This window comes from Crotalus tigris, unplaced genomic scaffold, assembly GCF_016545835.1.
Source record: "Crotalus tigris isolate CLP2741 ecotype Arizona unplaced genomic scaffold, ASM1654583v1 scf7180000024328.341495, whole genome shotgun sequence".
NCBI classification, from domain to species: domain Eukaryota; kingdom Metazoa; phylum Chordata; class Lepidosauria; order Squamata; family Viperidae; genus Crotalus; species Crotalus tigris.
This window is the reverse complement of record NW_024100499.1, coordinates 181,423-199,423: the sequence shown is the minus strand read 5'-3', so window position 1 is coordinate 199,423 and position 18,001 is coordinate 181,423. Positions and strand designations below refer to the sequence as shown.

General features: G+C 53.9%; 2 protein-coding genes across 10 annotated transcripts in view; one reads left to right on the top strand and one right to left on the bottom strand.

The window, feature by feature from the left end:
• PPP6R2 (protein phosphatase 6 regulatory subunit 2) overlaps positions 1-11,475 on the bottom strand; it is a 49,340-nt gene extending 37,865 nt beyond the window's left edge. For 4 of the 5 annotated variants that reach the window (XR_005554510.1, XM_039325347.1, XM_039325348.1 and 1 more), the window contains exons 1-3: positions 11,339-11,475; positions 10,473-10,607; positions 1,507-1,758 (exon numbers count right to left, since the gene is read on the bottom strand). Coding sequence is in view for 4 of the 5 variants with exons in the window: in XM_039325347.1 (XP_039181281.1) it covers positions 1,507-1,733 (227 nt within the window). In the remaining variant the exon portion in view is untranslated. Of the gene's footprint in view, positions 1-1,506; positions 1,759-10,472; positions 10,608-11,338 lie in introns of those variants that run through there. The other variant, XM_039325350.1, reaches the window with a different exon arrangement.
• Positions 11,390-17,295, top strand: DENND6B (DENN domain containing 6B). 5 transcript variants are annotated; one of them, XM_039325354.1, is made up of 20 exons: positions 11,390-11,608; positions 11,684-11,722; positions 11,809-11,851; positions 11,940-12,049; positions 12,153-12,233; positions 12,448-12,553; positions 12,825-12,904; positions 13,022-13,087; positions 13,299-13,354; positions 13,663-13,785; positions 13,879-13,974; positions 14,057-14,151; positions 14,419-14,484; positions 14,702-14,766; positions 15,292-15,381; positions 15,515-15,568; positions 15,719-15,828; positions 16,190-16,292; positions 16,507-16,670; positions 16,980-17,122. In XM_039325354.1, exons 1-19 carry the CDS (start codon positions 11,486-11,488, stop codon positions 16,651-16,653), a joined length of 1,653 nt encoding a protein of 550 aa, XP_039181288.1. In that variant the 5' UTR covers positions 11,390-11,485; the 3' UTR covers positions 16,654-16,670; positions 16,980-17,122. The 5 variants fall into 5 exon arrangements, with proteins under 5 accessions (XP_039181288.1, XP_039181286.1, XP_039181289.1 ...); XM_039325351.1 differs by having other exon boundaries at positions 11,400-11,608; positions 16,596-16,670; positions 16,980-17,295; XM_039325356.1 differs by having other exon boundaries at positions 11,512-11,559; positions 16,596-16,670; positions 16,980-17,295.
• The last annotated feature ends 706 nt before the right edge of the window (positions 17,296-18,001 follow it).

Below are 18,001 nucleotides of genomic sequence, written 5' to 3'. Positions count from 1 at the left end.
ACTGGACTCCTTCAGAACCTTCTCCCTCCTCCTCCCCTTCTCAGCTAGGCCATCCAAGCCATCCAAGGGGCTCCCTGCAAACGGGGCCTCCCGCCGCTTTCCCTCTTCCACAGAACGGATAGGTGGAGAAAATATGACGAGTACCAGGCGCTGTTTGCATTCTGAAATCCGCTGCGTCATTTGAATAGACATACAGGCAGATTCCACCTACGGACTCAGTGCAGCCTTGCTTCGTCAATAGCTCAAATCCCTCAGGAATACTCAATCACCAGGAGAGAGGATCTGCGAGAGAAATCGCAGGCGTTCAGCCGGGTTTGCTCTGGGTGGCTGAGGTGGGGTGCCACCCCCGAGGCCTGAGAAAGAAGGCTAGAGCTGCCTCTGGGTCTGGGGAGGGGCTGGGAAACAGCCGGGCACTGATCAATCCGCCCTCTGGGAGATTTCCCAGACACGGGCGAAGAGTTCAGGCCAGAGCCAGGCCATCCCAGCGAGCTTCCCTCCGAGCACAGAAGCCAGGATGCTAGAAGAGTCTCTGAGAATTTCATCCCGTGGCCCACAGGTAGCTCTCGCCGTGACCCAAGGGGTCAAAGGGCAGGCTCTGTCATTAGAAAAAAGCTGCACAAACCAGGTCTACGCGGGAGGCGTACCAGGAGGATCCCTCGGCGGTCCAGAAAGGACCTCAGGCGCAAGACCAGAGTTTTGGCCCACGAACCCCCCAGGCAAAGGCCAGGCTAGACAAGGCAAAGACCACGTTCGGCAAACACTGAAGACAGCATCTCACTGGAAAAGCCCGGTGACAGAAACGTTACCAACTGGAGGTGCTTTGCTGCACCCGGGCAGTTCACCGCCACAGAAAGCACGGTGCGTCCTTCACTGGGCCAGAGGGTTCTGGAGGAGAACCTGAGGCCGTTTGTCAGAAGGGGCAAAGACATGGAGGGCTCTGGAACGGTCGAGGGTCAAAGGCCAGATCGAGGTCCCGCCCAGAGGCTGAGGGGGCGAGGTGAAACGGGCTGTGCGTGCAAGGAAGGCCCTCACGCACCACCCAGCCGAAATGGGGGCTGGGAGACGGTTACGAGAAACGCCTGCTGGAGGCTGTTTCTGCCGGAGGGGGTGAAGCCGGGTGCATTAGGGCCAAGGGTGCACGAAAAAAATGTATTTATGTTTAAATTACCCAATAGGCTACAAGGTGTAAATAGTGCCTGATATTTATTGTATCCCTTAATCTATCAATATTTGGAAATGATCAAATTTCTGCGTGGTGAGATATGTTGGAAAGCCAAACCCATGTCAGCGGGGTGTACTTCCTTTTCCTTGGGACTGTGTGTCATTTCTTACTGTTCAGATTATTCAGGCCCGTCAGGTGCCTTCTGAGCTCTTCAGCAGGACGAGGAGGAGTGGCCTGACAGCGGGACCCCTGCTGGGTCTCCTTGCAGAAGTGACCAGCCACGCCTCTGCCCCCCCCCCACCTGTGACCAGCCTCCCTGGACTGGCCGGAAGGAGGCTACCTACTTGAAGCGAACCTTCTCATCCATGTCCAGGGGAGGCTCGTGGGTGATCAGCTGGACCAGCTCCTCCATGCAGGGCTGCTGGCAGAGGAAGTCCACCAGCTTCCGGTTCTGGGCTTTGCACTCCTGCAGGACGTCATCTTCGTCCATCACTTCGCGCAGAGTCACATCCTCTTTCTCCAGCAGTTTGTCGACATGGGACGTTGTGTTCAGATCAAACTTCCAAAACATGATGGGGGTGCACTCCTACACCTACCTGCCGGGGGGGGGGGGGAAGGAGAGGACACGGCACAATCACTGCTCTGCCAACACCAACACATTCCCTGCATTCCACTTCTTTCTGGCTCTGTTTCTCACAGGAAAAGTACTTTCCAGAAAAGTTGGATAACAGACGGATTTATCCTTGGGAAAACCCCTTCTCTGGCTAATTGGGCAGGAACGCAGAGCGTCCCCGTCTCTGATTACTGAGAACAAACCAGCTGAGGGTTTAAGACAGGAACCCCTAGAAAATCAGGGCTGCTGAGAGGGGCCCCTGGCCAGTAAGGGAAGCCCAATTTCCCAGCTTTCAGGCATCTGCAAATGCTCCACCGCCCTTAAAACCAAGGCCTGATGGTGCTGGGGAAGCAGAATGTGACCCTGCCCCCCCCTGCAGATCACAGACAGTGGTTCCCTTTTCACACAGAGGATGGAGTTTTCAAGCCTGTCACTTGAAATACACATGGAAAATCAGGCTAGGTTTCTTCATTGCTCAGAGGCGTATGCAGCAGTCAAGAGATTCCTTCTTACTCTTTTATTGAATGGTTTTTGTCTGCATGCAAAATAATTTAAGACGGACTTCTCCTACCAATTCAACACATTTTTGAGCGGTTTAGAATAAAAAAGCACTGAAAGATATTCTGGGACAGCGCTCACTACCAAATCTACTAAAGTTTTTGCACTTTGATAACCATGGCACAAAATAAGATGTTGTACAACTAGAAAAGATCACAAATTACAATCAAGTTGACCAGGGAAATAGAGAGGTTTCTCTCAGAGCAGGGGTCCCCAACTCCCAGTCCGTGGACCGGTACTGAGCCGCAGCATGCCAGCAACCAGGCTGCACAAGCAAGCAAAGCCCCATCCGTGGGATGCAGGCAGCAGACAAAATGACGCTGGTCCGTGGAGAAACCTCAGTCCATGGAACGGGTGATCCCTGGTGCCCAAAAGGTTGGGGGCCTCTGTCTTAGAGGAGGCCTAGGGCAATTTGTGCAGTTTATGTAATAAGGCTACGTTCAGGCTAAGAAAGAGACTCTCTCTCTGAGGACGCTCACCAGAGCCTGTTACAGGCTTCCCCAATAAATGGCCTCTGATCCTGCAGACTTTCCAGCTTTTTGAAGCTTTTCTTGAAATGGAGGCAAAAGCTTCAGAGCGCCTGCCTGAACGAGCTCCCTCATAAAGACAGGCTGGAGCGTTCCGTCTCACTCTTCATCTCTCTCTCACCCCCTTTTCTCGGCTTTAAAACACACTAAAGGGCCTCTAGGTGGATCCGCTTCTTAGTCTGAAGGTTAAGGTCGTTTCCTTCTTTTTCCCCATAGTACTCGAAGGCTGGATAACCTACTTAAATTAAATGTAGACTTCTCAACACATTTTAATACAATAAAAATGACCGCACAAATTCTTGGATGAAAGGGCCACCGATGGCTACTCCACTTCACGATGACTGATTGACGGACTGACTGACTGAATTGGGAGACCCGTCCAGCTCCTTGAGATTAAAAACAGTAAAAGCTAAAATGGGAGGGGGATGCATCTCTCAGAAGACAGCTTTCAACTGAAAGGCTCACCGATAATTCTCACCCTGGGGGGAGGGGGAAGCTGGATTTTCAAAGGCTTCTCAAAAACAGCCAGGGTAGGAGCGATGCCTGGGCAGATGCTTCGGTTTCCAAGCGGTCCTCAGGGCAGCCCCACAGAGAGCACCCTGCAACGGTCCACCCACGAGATCAGTAGGGTGGGAGCGACATCCCACCCCAGTCTACGAAAAGGGGAAACTGGTGCAAAAGGTCAGTTTTCCCGCTACACTGATCCCTCCTCTTTCGACAGAAAACCCCAAAGCGGTCCTGAAGGGGAACATTTCCTGGCCTGGAGGATCCAAAGCACTGGAGCCCTTCAGTCTTGCTGGGACTGAACCAAACCATTCTTTCCTGTCCAGACTTTGACCCCATCGCTTGGACAGCCCGAGGCTGGGGGCAGAGGCAGGCCCCTTCTCAAGAGGAGCCGTCTCTGGATCCAGCAGTGCGGACAACTTTAACTAAGTCTCCGAGGGAAGGTGATGGATCATTAAACACTGAACCACCCCAGGAAGGCTTCTGAGCTTGAAGTGACAACGTCGGTTTATTAACTTGCAGGTATGGTAAGAATTTAAATTCTTTTTCTACTTTTCTTTCTTGATCTAAACGAATTTTGATTGCTGTTCTAATGTAAACTATTTATAGTCTTTTTAATCACGATAGGTACAACCTACAACCTAGGCTAAGGCAGCGGGCTAGAAAGCTGGAGGCTGCTTCAGACAGCCATAATCCCTCAGCCCACCTCACAGGGTTATTGTTGTAGGGAAAATAGGTGGAAGATATATTGGATAAGCTTGCCACTTTGAAGTTATTTGTAAAAATAATAAAGACAGGACATAAATAAAACAACATTCTGCGTGCCTTGGCGTATAGCTATGCCAGCCACATGACCATGGAAATGTCTTCGGACAACGTGGTTCCCTCAGCCAAGAAATGGAGATGAGCTCCGCCCTCCAGAGCCAGACGTAACTGGAGAGGGGAAACCTTTATATCCATAAATCTGCTCTTGAGAGAAAAGCAAGAATAATAACTAGGGGATGGCTTCCGGTTCCAGTTTGCGGCATCACTAGTCGCACAGTGAGACTTCTCTCCTCGTCAACTAGGTTTTCCTCCGTCGGTGGACCCTTATACGGGTCCAAAGTCGCCCTGGAGGGTGCAACTTCCGTTGAGGAGGCTGCTGTCCGGCTACGGAGGAGCGGCGGCTCCTCCAGCTGTCCGGACGAATCTCCGAGGGCCGACGGAGAAGAAGATCGGCCAGTAAAATGGCCAATCGCCCTGCCGCTTCAGACCATAAGTCAGACAACATCTAAGCTTTGAGTGCCCCCGTGGTGAATCCGGGTGAGAATTTTTTCTTATTTTTCTCTCTTTTCCGCCTTTTTTCGTTTGTGTACCTGTAAGAGCTTTTGAAATTATTTCCCTGGCTTGGAAAAGCGGCTTCTGCTTTCTTTGGGAAGAAAGGCATTTTACAAATACTGAAAGACTATATTTTACTTTTATTTGAACACTAAAAAGGAAAAAAGAAGGAAAAGGTTTTCTCTCTCCTTTCTTTTTAAGAACCTTATTATTTCTATTTTATATATATATATGTATACTCTAAAAGACAGAAAAAAAGAATTGATTTTTGGAAAAGACTTTCTTAACTCACTGAGGGCATCTAGTGGTGAAAATTTAATATTGCTTTGCTTATAATAAACTTTGCTTATTCTATTGAATTTCAAAACACTAAAGATAAGCTGTACATCTGTGAAGCTGTGGGGGTGGATGTTTTTACATTAAACAAAGCCTCTACAAAAAAGAAAAAGAGGTTTACTTTTAAGGATTAATATTAAAATGGAGAAACCTCAGATACAACTGAACTGTGCACTTATATTGGAAAAGATTTATGAGGTCACTGCAGAAATTTGTGCTACATTTAAAAACTGTACTTTAGAATTAAGATCCAGAGATTCTACTACATTTGCTCAAACTGATGTCCAGGTTACAACTGATCATGGCATAAATCAAAATGTACCAGAAGAGGAATTTACAGAGATAGAAGTGGAATTTATTTCATCTGACAATCCTTTCTTCAGCAACTTAGAGAACCAGAAAGACTAAGACCTCAAAATACAAAGCAACTACATTGCAAGGAGAACAGAAAAAGACGTTTACTGCAGAGAAAGAGATTTATATTTTCTCAAAGGGTTACTACAAGCAACAAGAATCGATCTATTGGTTGAAAGGGAAAAAAGATGTTTACTGCAGAGGAAGGGGACGTACATTTTCCCAAAGATTACTACAAGCATCGAATGGATTTACTGGTTGAAAGGGAAGCGCTTTTATGGAAGCCTATGTGGCATAGAAAGAAACCCAGAATTAGACTGAAAAAGAAATTTAAAAATGTTTAATGGAGTAAAAGGCAATGTTGATTCTATGGATTGTTTTAAGGATAATGATCTAGAGCCAGAACTAAGAAAAATGCAATTATATATATGCGTGTTTAAATTAGTAAGTGCTTAAATTGATTAGGTGACTTTTGTGTATAATAATATGATCCAATAAGGTATGATAATTAATTGGATGGAATTTGAAGTTTGTGTAATGAATTGAAAGGAATTAAGGTTTAACATTATTATTTTTTTCTTTTTTCTTTTCTCTTAATTAAGTCAGTTATAACTATATACATATTGTTTAAATTAGTTAGATGCTTTTTTTGTTGCATGGAATGGTTTGGATAAAAGAACCTTGGCACTATGGATTGTATTAAGGATAAAAATATATAATCATATACATATATATATGTTCTGGAGTTGAAAAAAAATATTCAGTCATGACAATGTAATTTTGAAGTGCTTAAACTGATTAGGTGATTTTTGCCTATAATAATATGATTTGATAAGGCATGATAACTAATTGGATATCTGAAGTTTGAGTAACGAAATGAAAGGAACTAAGGTTTAACATTTTTTTTTAAATTAAGTTAGTTATCACTGGAAGAAGAAATGAATGAGATTGGTGATAAGAAGAGGGCTGAGAGAGATTAAAAACCTTAATATACATGGTAGAGATACTTGAAGTGATAATTTGTTGATGTAAAACAATATTTGATTATGGTAATTTTAAATTGATAAAGTTTTAAAAAAGGTGTAGTAACAGAAATTTAAGCTAGAAATGGAATATATTAAATTTATTATGTTATTTGTGAGAAATAGAGAGATGATAGTGAATGTATTAAGTTGAGCTGTTTATGTATGTTTTTTACCTTGAATTGTTTGTTTACCGAAACACCACGGTGTGTCTAAAGTACTCTTTGTTAAAATTTTAAAAACCAATAAAATATATTTAAAATAATAATAATAATAATAATTAGGGGATTAGGAACCAAACCCTACATAAAGGTTTAAACTTATGAAGGCTAACATGGAGTTAGATAGCTCTCTTGAAATACCTGGAAGGACACAAAACAGGCCAGGCCTTATTTTCTGTTCTTCTAAAGCAGGGGTCTCCAACCTTTCCGGGCTCCAGGACCGGAGGGAAGGAGAGCAGCTTCAAAATTGGTGTGTGCACGCACATACACGTGCGAGTGACACCACACACATTGGTGCAGCACTAGCAGCCCCATTCGCACATGCGCCATGCACTAGTGCATGCGCAAGCAGGCCACACAAACTGCCTGGGCTAGCGGCGCAGGCGCAAACGGGTTGTGGATACCCGCCCTTGTGCTAGTATTCCCATTCGCACCTGCATGCATGCACAAACAGGGCCACAGGTGCTAATATGAGTAGGGGGGAAATGCACACCCACACATGGATGCACCGGCCAGCCGTTTCCGTGGCCCGCTGGCCAAGAGCCCACAGCCTGGGCCTGGGTCGTGGACCAAAGGTTGGGGACCCCTGTTCTAAAGTACAGGACAAGGAATAACGGATTTGGGTCACAAGGATGCAATTTTCCAATCAAACATGTGACAAAAGGTTAAAAGCAGGAATTCCTCAAAAGTGGCAAAGCCCCTCCCATCAGATGTGTAAAGCCGAGGCAAGGCAGCCACCTCTCAGGGTGCTTTTATTTCAATTTCCAGTTAGTTGACCTGGATGCTTAATGGCTTCCCAGAGTTGGGAAAGAAGATGGTTTACAGAGCATCCACCCATTTCTCCTCTGTCAGGGAGACGGCGACCTCTCCAGTGCATCAAGAGAGCCGGACCCTTCACAATCCGAGAGATAAAGGCCTTGCTGGAGCACCGATAAATCTGCCTCAGGAGGACTCTGGAAGATCTGGCTGTTTTGTAGAAGCTTAGGTCACCCTTCCAATGTCTCCTGCTCCCCCTCCCCCCAGTTCCACAGTCATTTCACAGAATCAGGCATACTCTTAATGTTCTATTAAATAATGGAGAGCAGATGTACCCAAGTCTGCAGAGAATGAAACACAATGGGGAATGGTTTGTAAATAAAGTTTATGACTAACGTTATGGGTATAAACGCAGGCAACTGCAGCATAGTCTGCAAACCAGGATTAACAAAACCATGTCTTAATTTGGCATGAGAACGCGGCTATAAAATAATATATTCTCTTGTCTGGTGGCTTAAAAACAGACTGTCTACTGGCAAAGAATGTATGAATCACCAGCAAAGGATTTTGGGCCCTGCACCTATTCATTCTTCGTGCTTGAGTATGGCTGCCCTGCAGGTAGCATCCTCCAGTCTGCCAATCTCCCTGCCTCTCTCCATTGCCAGCTCCCAGCCAATTAGGCAGCTATCAGCCATGGCTTCCCAGTTCAAAAGGTGGTGGGGGGGAGATATTTAACATTTAAATGATCTGTTGTTTCCAGGACTCATCCCTTTAAAATTATACCCAGTCAGAGCTCATTCTGAATGTTGATATCTTCCAAATCATTCATATGTGCACTGGCAAAATGTGACTTGCAAATAATAGTAATAACAACAGACGGAAGGGACCTTGGAGGTCTTCTAGTCCAACCCCTTGCTCAGGCAGGAAACCCTGTACCATTTCAGACAAATGGCTGTCCAGTCCCTTCTTGAAACCTTCCAGGGTTGGAGCATCCACAGCTTCTGGAGGCAGGTTGTTGAATTTCATTCATTCATGCCTGCATGCATTGAGGGGTCCCTGGTGCTCTCTGAGCTTGCTGGTTTTCTTGCAGACGTTTCATTACCCAAACTCAGTAACATCATCAGTTAGTCACTAGTCCTGATGATGTTACCTCGTCTTGTTTGGGTAAATGAAATCTGCAAGAAAACAAGCAAGCTCAGAGGGCACCAGGGACCCCTCATGTCATCCCTGAGCTACAAATATTCTTCTTGACTGACTGACTGATTCACTCACTCACTCACTCACTCACTCTATACGGCCACCCAATGGCCAAGCCACTCTGGAAATAAAACTTAAAATATACATATAGATAAATTATAAATATAAAGCCTACTAAAACAAATTTTTATTATCTCCAAGATTCTTTTTTAATCTGAAAATTGTAAGATGAAATTGATTAACAATGGAAGTCTTGTTTTGTAATGCAGCAATATTTATTTATCAATCAAAGCTTGTGCAACTTCAAATGACTCTGGGTGACTTAGTGTGTAGAAAAACTAGAAAGTCAACAATAAAACCCAGCAGATAACATCCCTTGAAAAGGAATGCCACTAGCAGAGACAAAAGCAAGGCAACAGAGTCGCACAGCCACGCTAACTCAAGGAAGGCTTGGGGAACAGCCATGACTGTCCTGCTCCTTCAAGGGCCAGAAAGCCTCCGAGAGACCTCTGCTCCACAGGGCAGGCCCAATGGCAGAGAAATTACTGGGGGCGGGGGGGGGAGAGAAAAAGACGCATCACGTGACCATGACTTGCAACCCCCCCCCTTTTTTTAGCACCGCTGTACCTTCCAACAACAAAGGTCAGGGGCTATTTGTAGGAGGAGGGGACTGTGGGGTTATTGGGGGGGGCAGAAACAGTATTATGGTTTGCAGCTCTTGCAAAGGAGATCAGAGGACACTTCTTTAACTAGGTGCTGACTAAAAAACTAATAAAGAAACAAAGAGTCCTAAAGTAATGTTTAATTAATGGCATTGTCCAAGCAAACATAACCTGCCTTTTTCAGGCATATCCAGAGATATTTCTTAAAAATTTACAACTGACAAGAGCTATGGGATATAGGTGTTTAAAATATTTTCTATTTCTTTCAATCAGAGGTCCCCAACATTTTGAGCACCAAGGACCGGTTGCGTGGAGAGAGGTTTTTCCGCAGATTGGTAGGGGGCCTGCATCCCGCGGATGGGGCTTTGCTTGTTTATGCGGACCGGTTGCTGGCATGCCATGGACCGGTACTATTCCACGGACCGGGGGTTGGAGACCCCTGCTTTAAATTACACATGGATCAAATGAATGTCTTATGCTTTTTCCCTTTCCTTCTCTTATTATATCCTTTTTCTCATTACTGAGGTAGCTTTGTCCCTCTAGGGCACGGGTATCAAACTTGCTGTGTCACGTGACGCGCCACAACATATCGTAACTTTTGCATTGCCGGAGCTGGGGTGCACGCGGCCTCCGCATGATGCACCCCTGCTTTAGAGACAAAATCAGTTTCTCATTTAGGCTGAAAAAAATCCCAGTGAAGCTTGAGACCCTTTGATGTTTCTGTTTCAAAGCCGCCTCTGGCAAGCCACAAGCAGACCTAACGGAAGTTCTAAATTCTATCCAGCCTAAGAAAACAAAGCAGGCAACGCCACTCCTTTATGGCGGTCTTGGTTACCAGCCCCAGCATTTAAAAAGCCACCGCTCCAGAACTTCACCTAACAACACTCCAGCGTCCCATTTCCACGATGACCAAAAGATATGCCTCCAACCTTGAAAGTGGAACAGGAGCGCATTCAGCCCCCCCCCCCCCACTGCTTCTGAGAGAATTGAGCAGCGAAGCCCTCTGCTTCCTGAAATCCGGAGTCCGCTAGCCAAGAGGCCGGTTCTCATAGGAACCTTCGTGACAACAAATGGCGGGTGACCTCCTGACTGAGTATTCCAGGGGTTCCTTGGCCACCTCCCAGGCACACCTGACCATTCGCTTTCAGAAACAGACAGAGGGGTATGAGGCACACCCCTTCGACTTATCCTGTCAGTCAATCACCAAACCGTTTCACGGAGTCATCCAGATGAGCCTTTTTACCTTTCCTGTAAAACCTCGCTTCAAAAATCAGAACTTTGCGTCAGGCAGGCAGAGAGACATTCGGTATCCGGCTTCTGCAGACAGCCCGACTTCGGAGAAGGCTCGCATTGAACTCAGCGTACCTTTCATCTGCTCCTGAGAAACGGAATGAATGAGTTGGAAATGCCAGAGGGGGTTGGGGGGGCACTTGCCTGCCTCCTGCACGAAGGGCTGAAGAAGGCAAGAAAACGTGACACCCCCCCCCCCGACAAAAGCGGCCCTGCCACTCCACCCACCCACCCACCCCTCGGACAGGCCCCCAGCAGCCGCCCTGGGAGGGCTGCGCGCACCAAGACCCAGGGGGGAGGGGAGGCTCCGGGAAGGGCCAAACACACAAACCCGGGGGAGGGGGCAAAAGCGGGGGGAGGGGCGCCGGGGCTCCCACGGCGCTGCCCTCCCCCTCAAGACGTCGCGCCCAGCGGCGAGATCTCCCCCCGGGGTGGGGGGTGTCCAGCGGAGGGGCTCTCAGGGAGGGAGGGGGCGCGGCTCCCCCAGCCCGAGGCTGACCGCCCCCCGCGCTCCCCAGGGTGGGGGGAGGGGAAGCCGCCTGGCGGGGGGGCAAGAGCAGCGAGCGAGCTCGCCCCCTCCCTCCCTCCCCCCGCCGGACGCGATCGGGCCAGAAAGCCAAGTCGCCGAGGCCGGGCAGGGACAGCGGTGCCCGCGGGGCACGGAGGGCTACGGGACCCCTCCACGACCCCCGGCCTGCCCTCCGAGGACCAGGAGACGCTCCCCGCTGGCCGGCCCGGGAGGCCGAGAGGGAGGGCCGGGCAGACCGCGGCCCTCACCCTCCCTCCCTCCCTCCCTGGCCGCCCCGCTGAGTGACTGACCGGCCGCCTCGCTCGCTCACTCTCCGCCGCCGCTCCGGAAGCAAAATGGCGGCCTGAAAGGGGCGGCGGGGCGCAAGGGCGCACGCGCGGGACGGCCGACCGGCGGGCTACGAGCCCGCTGTGCGCGTGCGCGCTCGGCCGGCGGCGATGGCGAGCCCGGTCGGCCGCGGTTTTCCCCCGCCGGCGCTGGTGCCCCGGGGGCGGCTGTCGGCCTGGCTGGAGTGCGTCTGCGCGGTGACCTTCGACCTGGAGCTGGGACAGGCCCTGGAGGTGGGTGGGGGGAGGGGAGGGGAGGTCCGTCCGGTCCGGCCCGGTGGACTCACGGCCGCTCTGCTTCCCCCGCAGCGCATCTACCCGCCGGAGGGCAGCCTGACCGAGAAGGAGGTACGGGGGGAGGGCGGGGTGGGGAGCGTGCGGGGGAGCTCCCTCGCGCCCCCCTTCTCACGACAGCCCTTCTCCCCCCCGCGCAGAGGACGAGCGTCTGCTACCTGGCCTTCCCGGACTCCTACTCCGGTCAGTGCGGGCGGGGGGCGGGGGCCGAGGGGGGCGGGCTGGAGCGGCCCCCTCGCTGACCCCCCTGCCGCCGCTTTGCGCCCCCCAGGGAGTCTCGGGGACACCCAGTTCAGCTTCCGCTTCCGCCGGTCGGCGGGCCGAAGAGGGGCGGCGGAGGGCGAGCGGCGATGCAGCCGGGAAGCCCCGCCGGGCCTGCAGGTGGGTCGGGGGTCGTCTCGTCCGGGGGGCTCCGCCTGCGCCTCCTGGCCTCCCCCCGTCCCCTGCGGGCTGGAGGTGAGGGGGCTGCCCTGCTTCTCCCCAGCCGGAGCCGGCGCACCTCTTCGGCTATGTCTTCTTCCGGCAAGTCCGGGACCGCTCCGTGCAGAGGGGCTACTTCCAGAAGGTGAGCTGGGGGCGGAAGGGGGCAGGTAGCTTGGCCGGCTGGCCGGCCGTCCCAAAGCGAGCGGGGGGGGAGACTGGCTGGGTGGCTGCCCCAGCCAAGGGGGCCCTACGGGGGGCGTCCCCTCCCCTCGGAAGGAGGGACGGGCTTGGGGGGAGGGTCTGTCGGGGGGGGCTGGGTGGGGGGGTCGTTCAAGGGCTCTGCCTTTCCGCTCCAGTCCCTGGTCCTGGTGACTCGCCTCCCCTACGTGAACCTCTTCCACTCTCTGCTCCACCTGATTGCCCCGGAGTACTTTGAGAAGCTGGACCCGTGTCTGGAGGCGGGTGAGGCAGGGGTGTGGGGGGGGTGGCACTTTGGCCCTCGCTTTGGCCCTCTGGGTCCTGCTGAACTGGGGCCCGGAGGGGTGGCTGGCTGGCTGTGCACGGTGGAGAGTTCTTTTGGAGGGAAATATGGGGGGGTCTCCAGGGAAGCCCAGATCCATCTTTGTTTTGGGGGTCCTGGACCTTACTGGGCCACACCCCCTTAGGACAGGTGAGGGAAGAGCTGCAGCACTGGCGGACCCCTCCTCAGCCGGTCACTCTGCACTTCTTTCAGTGTGCAGCGAGATTGATCAGTGGCCGCCCCCCGTGCCTGGCCAAACACTGAACCTCCCGGTGATGGGGGTCGTTATTCAGGTATGGATGGGGGGGGGTCTTCCTGCCAGGTGCCACCTAGCATGGCCTCATTCTGCCAGGAGAGCAGCTCTCTCCAGGGAGGGAGGCTCACTTGGTGCTCTGCTCTTGGTGGTGCAGGTGAGGATTCCTTCCCGGGGGGACAAGCCTGGCTCCTGCCCTCCTGCCAAGCCGCTGATTCGGGAGGTGAGAGAAAGCTGCCTCTACACCCACTCTGGAGCTCACCTACCCCCTCTCCGTCCAGGCCACGCGAAGAGGCCGGATCAGGCTGTTCCCAGGCGGAGCGTGAAGCCTTGGCTGCTGCTCCTTCCAAATGGGTGCGATGGAGGAGTTTTCATGTTCCTCCAGGCACAAAGTCTTGCCTTTCCCCCCTTGCCTTTCATTCTTTCTTGCTCAGAGTCTCCTGCCAGCTCCCCTCGTCCTCCCCAGTGTTGCTGAATTGGACCTCTTCAGGTGAGTGCTCCACCTGCTTCTTGCAAAAACAGTTCCTGTCCACGGTGGTGGGGAGGAAGCTTGGCCGAGCCCTCAGGCCAGCCTCAGCCACAGAAACATGGAGGTTTCGAGAGGAGCCTGTGAGCACTCCAGAGCGGGGGCTGAACGCTTGTGAGCTTCTCAGAACCTGCCCAAAGGCGTGAGCCGCCTCGTGGCAGCCAGACGGGGCTGGGGGCTGCGTGGTTCAGCGCAGGGCTGGAGGGCAGCCTTTGTCGTGGCTGCATTCGATGCCCAGCTGTGACCTCTTCCCTTTTCTGCTCGGGGAACAGGTGCTTCCAGTCGGTGCTGGTCCACATTCAGCTGCTGTGGGAGCTCGTCCTGCTCGGGGAGCCCCTGGTGGTTGTGGCCCCTTCCCCCGCTGTGTCCTCCGAGGTGGTCCTTGCCCTAGTCAGGTACCAGACTCGCATACGGTCACCTGCAGGGAGCCAATAGGGAATCCCTGGCAAGGGGCCCAGCCCAGGAACTGTTTTCTTCCCCCCCCCCAGCTGCCTTGCGCCCTTGAAGTACTGCTGCGACTTCCGCCCATACTTCACCATTCACGACAGCGAGTTCAAAGAGTACACGACGCGGACGCAGGGCCCGTGAGTGTCCTTCCGCCCAGGGTGCCTGTAGGGGCTTCCACAGAAGAAGCCCCTTCCTCACCCCTCTGCTTGCTCTGCTCAGCCCCAGCGTGCTCCTGGGCGTCACGAACCCCTTCTTTATCAAGATGCTGCAGCACTGGCCCCACATCCTTCGCCTCGGGGAGCTCTGGATGGCCGGTAACACAGGGCTGGGCCCTCTTTGTGTGGCAGTGGGGAGGGGGGGAGGAGTGGGGATGACGAGAGAATCTGCCCCTAGCCCCGGGATGAGAGGCAGCCGAGCCTGAGATCAGAGGCGGGAGGAGGATTGCCGCCTTGCTTCTCTCAGAGGCAGCCCAGTCTTCTCACTGCCAGGCAGGAAACTGCCACATGCGGCATGGAGCCCGGGCAGGGGTCTGGCGCTGGCAGTCCAATCTGGCACTGCCGTGTTTTCATACTTCCATGCAGGGGACTTGCCCAAGCAGGTCAAATTGAAGAAACTTGCCAAGCTGAAAACCTTAGACACCAAGCCAGGTGAGCCTCCTGCCGGCCCTCTTTTTTTCCCCAGTTGCTCCTGCTGCTGGATAGAGAGGCCCTTCTGGGTGAGCCCCCCCCCGTGGGAGCCTCAGCCGAGCAGAGCCTCTTCTGCAACTGGCTTGGTGGGTGGGCCCACCACCCTCCCCTCCTTCCTTCCTTTCCACACCCATCCTCCTTGCCTCTTTTCTGTTTGGCTGCTCTGGCCCCGTCTCAGGACTTTACACCTCATACAGAACATTTTTGCACAAGGACAAGACTCTGATCAAGAGACTCCTAAAGGTGAGCCAGAGTCGAAACTCTGAAACAGGCTGCAGGGCAGAAGCCGGGGCTGGCTCTCTCCGGGGCCTCCTCCCTTTGCAGAGTCGCAGCAGAAAAATAAGGGGAGTGGGGAGGCTGCCTTGCCCTGGCAGATGCAACGGGGGGGGGCACCTGCTCCTCCCTCCTCTAGACTTTGGTCCCCTCAAGGCCAAAGCTGCTTAGGCTCCTGAGACCCCTTCTGGAGCAGCTTAGCAGGAACAAAGGGGGTGGGGGGGTGTCCTGTTAGGCTGATGGCCCTTGGGGGTTTTCAGCAGAGCCTTTCCCGCCCTGGCCTGGCCTGAAGGAGGCAGCCTCGGCCAACCGGGCCTCCCTGTCCTGCGGCATCCTATCCTGCGGCCATTCCCTTCGTTCCCCGCCTCCCTGATGTTCCCTGAACGGATGAGCAAGAGCAGCCATCCTGGGCGCCCCCTTTGCATGGGGGCCTGGCTGTTGCGGAGGGCAAGGCAGGGCCGGTGGATCTTGGCTGACTTCTGCCATGCTCCACAGGGCATCCAGAAGAAGCGCCCGTCTGAGGCCCAGAGTGCCCTGCTGAGACGACAGCTTTTGGAGCTCACCCAGAGCTTCATAATCCCCCTGGTAAGTGGGGTGGGGGAGGAGGGGGTGGCTGTGGCCAGGAGAGGAGCCAAGGCACTAAGGGGGAACAGCTCCCCCACCAGCTCCTGTGAGAAGCCCTCCCCCGCCCGACTCTCACCTGCCACCTCCTCCCTAGGAGCACTACATGGCCAGCCTGATGCCTCTGCAGAGGACCATCACCCCGTGGAAGGTAAGGCCTTGCCTGGCTGCCCTGCCCGCTCTGCTCCCGAGGCAGCTGCAAAGCCCCTCGCCCATCCTGGGGCCGGTCCTGTGCTGGGGTGGGCCTCGCCCTCTGGCTGCCCGGCAGGACCACTTCTCCCTCTCTTTTCCCCCCCCCCAGACTCCCCCTCGGATCCGCCCTTTCCATCAGGAAGACTTCCTGAAGAGCTTGGAACACACCGGGCCCCAGCTCACCTGTGTGCTCAAGGGTGACTGGCTGGGCCTTTACAGGTACCCGCCTGCCAGAGTGGCTGAGCTCCTTCAGACCCTCCCCCTCCAGGTCAAAGAGCCCGACCTGTGGGCACAGAGCAACCCCCCCACCCCACCCCGCTCCATTCGGGGCATTCCCCTCAAAGGCAGGAGTCCCCCGTCTTCCTCCCCGGGGCCTAAGCCGACCTCTGCCTGGGATAGTAATACAGATGCTCCGTTTGCGAGATTTGCATTTTTTAAGCGAATGGGCTGGCCAGACTCTGCACAGCAAAGTCACTGTTTAGAACTGGTGTAAGTGGGGTCCTGCCACTAAAACCAGGCCAAGCCCGTCCAACGTGAGGTTCCTTGGACTGACACTCCCTCATCTCTCTCCCCCCCCCAGGCGATTCTTCAAGTCGCCCAACTTCAAGGGCTGGTTCCGCCAGAGGCACCGAGAGATGAGGCACAAGCTGGAGGCTCTGCACCTGGAGGCCATCGCTGAAGCGGTGGGTGGGAAGACTGCTGGGGGGGGGAAGAAACCTTTGAAACGATGAGTTCCCCCTCCCCAGCCTCTTCTGCAGAGCTGTAGGCTGACAGGCCATCTGTCCCCTCGCTGTAGGGCAAGGAACTAGAGCAGTGTGTGTGTGTGTGTGTGAGAGAGAGAGAGAGAGAAAAAGAAGTGCCCCAGTCTTTGCTGGCATTTCCCTTCTTGCCCAGCAGGCTCTGGGTTCAGGCCGGGCGCTGCTGCTCGGGCACCCCTGGGCAGGCCGAGAGCACGAAGGGGCCTTCCTCTGCTGCTCTTCCCTTAGAATGTCAGGGCCTGGATGGTGGACAAGTCCGAGGCAGAGGCGGTGGACCTGGTGCTGAAGCTCCGTGAGAAGCTGGTAAGCGGGCTTTCCCCCAGCCTCTCCCCCTCCCCTCCGTAGTGTCTGTGCAGGAGAGCCGGATGGGGGGTGCAAGGCAGCCTGCAGCAGTTGAGCCATTCCTCTCCCTGGGCAAAGGCAGCTGTTGCGTGGGGATTCCCCTGGCGTGGGGAGGGGGGGTCTGGAGGAGGCAAGAGTACTGGGAAGCATTTTCGGTCAACCTCCAGCTCCGAGCGGCCGTTCAGAGGACTCCTGCCCTGGGCTGCTCCTGCCAGGGTGGCTGAGGAGGAGGAGGAGGGGGCTGGCTCTCTGGTTGGTTCCCCTGTGCAGGTCCAAGCCAGGAGCCGAGGCCTCCCGGCCAGAGAGGAGACACTGCAGCGAGTGTGTCAGCACATTACCGTTGTGGTCCGGTCGCTGCCTGAGGACCTCCAGGCCGTTCTGTGTCACCAGGAAATGGCCGCTGCCAGCTGAAGGGAGCAGCTCAGTGGGGGCCAGTTCAGGGGGCAGGGGGCTTTCCCTCTGAGCTCCCTTTCTGCCACGGGGGCAGCGGTCCTGGGAGGCGAATGGAGAAGGTGCCAAGCCTGGTGTGGGATGTACAAGGGTGGTGTGTTCGCAAGAGAGCCTAATAAAAGCCGAATTAACAGAAGGCCCTTCGGCTGAGCTTCCTTTGGCGCTTTGTTACCCTTTTTATCCCACCACAATTCAAACTTTGCTCCAGAATCCGCCTGTCCGGAGAAGGGCAGCAGAGGCCATCTCTTTGGAGCCCCCTGGACAAGCCTGGTGGTCAGCAGAGGGTCTCTGCCCTTTCTTAGTTCACCACCCTTAAGCTGAAAAACTCACCAAATAGGAGCCCAAAGTGGATGCTCGTCTGATAGGAAGGGATTTTCCTCCCCCCCCCCCGTGTCCAGCCCAGGTCTTTGCCTGGCCAGCTGGAAGACCCCGGGGCCTACTGGGCAGGAACCCTGCAGAGCATTGACCAGAAAGACTTGGGCGGTTCTGGCCCCCAAGAGGCGAGGAGGGAGCAGGGGCTTGGAATGGGTGGGCAGGGGGGGCTGTGTGGTTGCTGCCCCACCTCCTCACCTTTAGGCTTCTTGGAGGCAGCAGGATCACTCTCAAGGTGGGGGGAGGGCTGGGCTCTGCCCATGGGGTGGTGGTGGTGGTGGTGAGGTTATAAGAGAAGCAGGGCTTGCGGCACTGCGAGGGCGCCCACCTCCCTGGCCTCTGGGGACTGCAGTGCTGAAGGCACATTCAGGGCCCAAACGGGCAGCAGCAGTGTTTGCTTCTCCTGCACTGACCATCCAGAGGGTGGGATTCCTTGTCCCTCGCCTCTCCCCACTTCAAAGCGAGGGGGC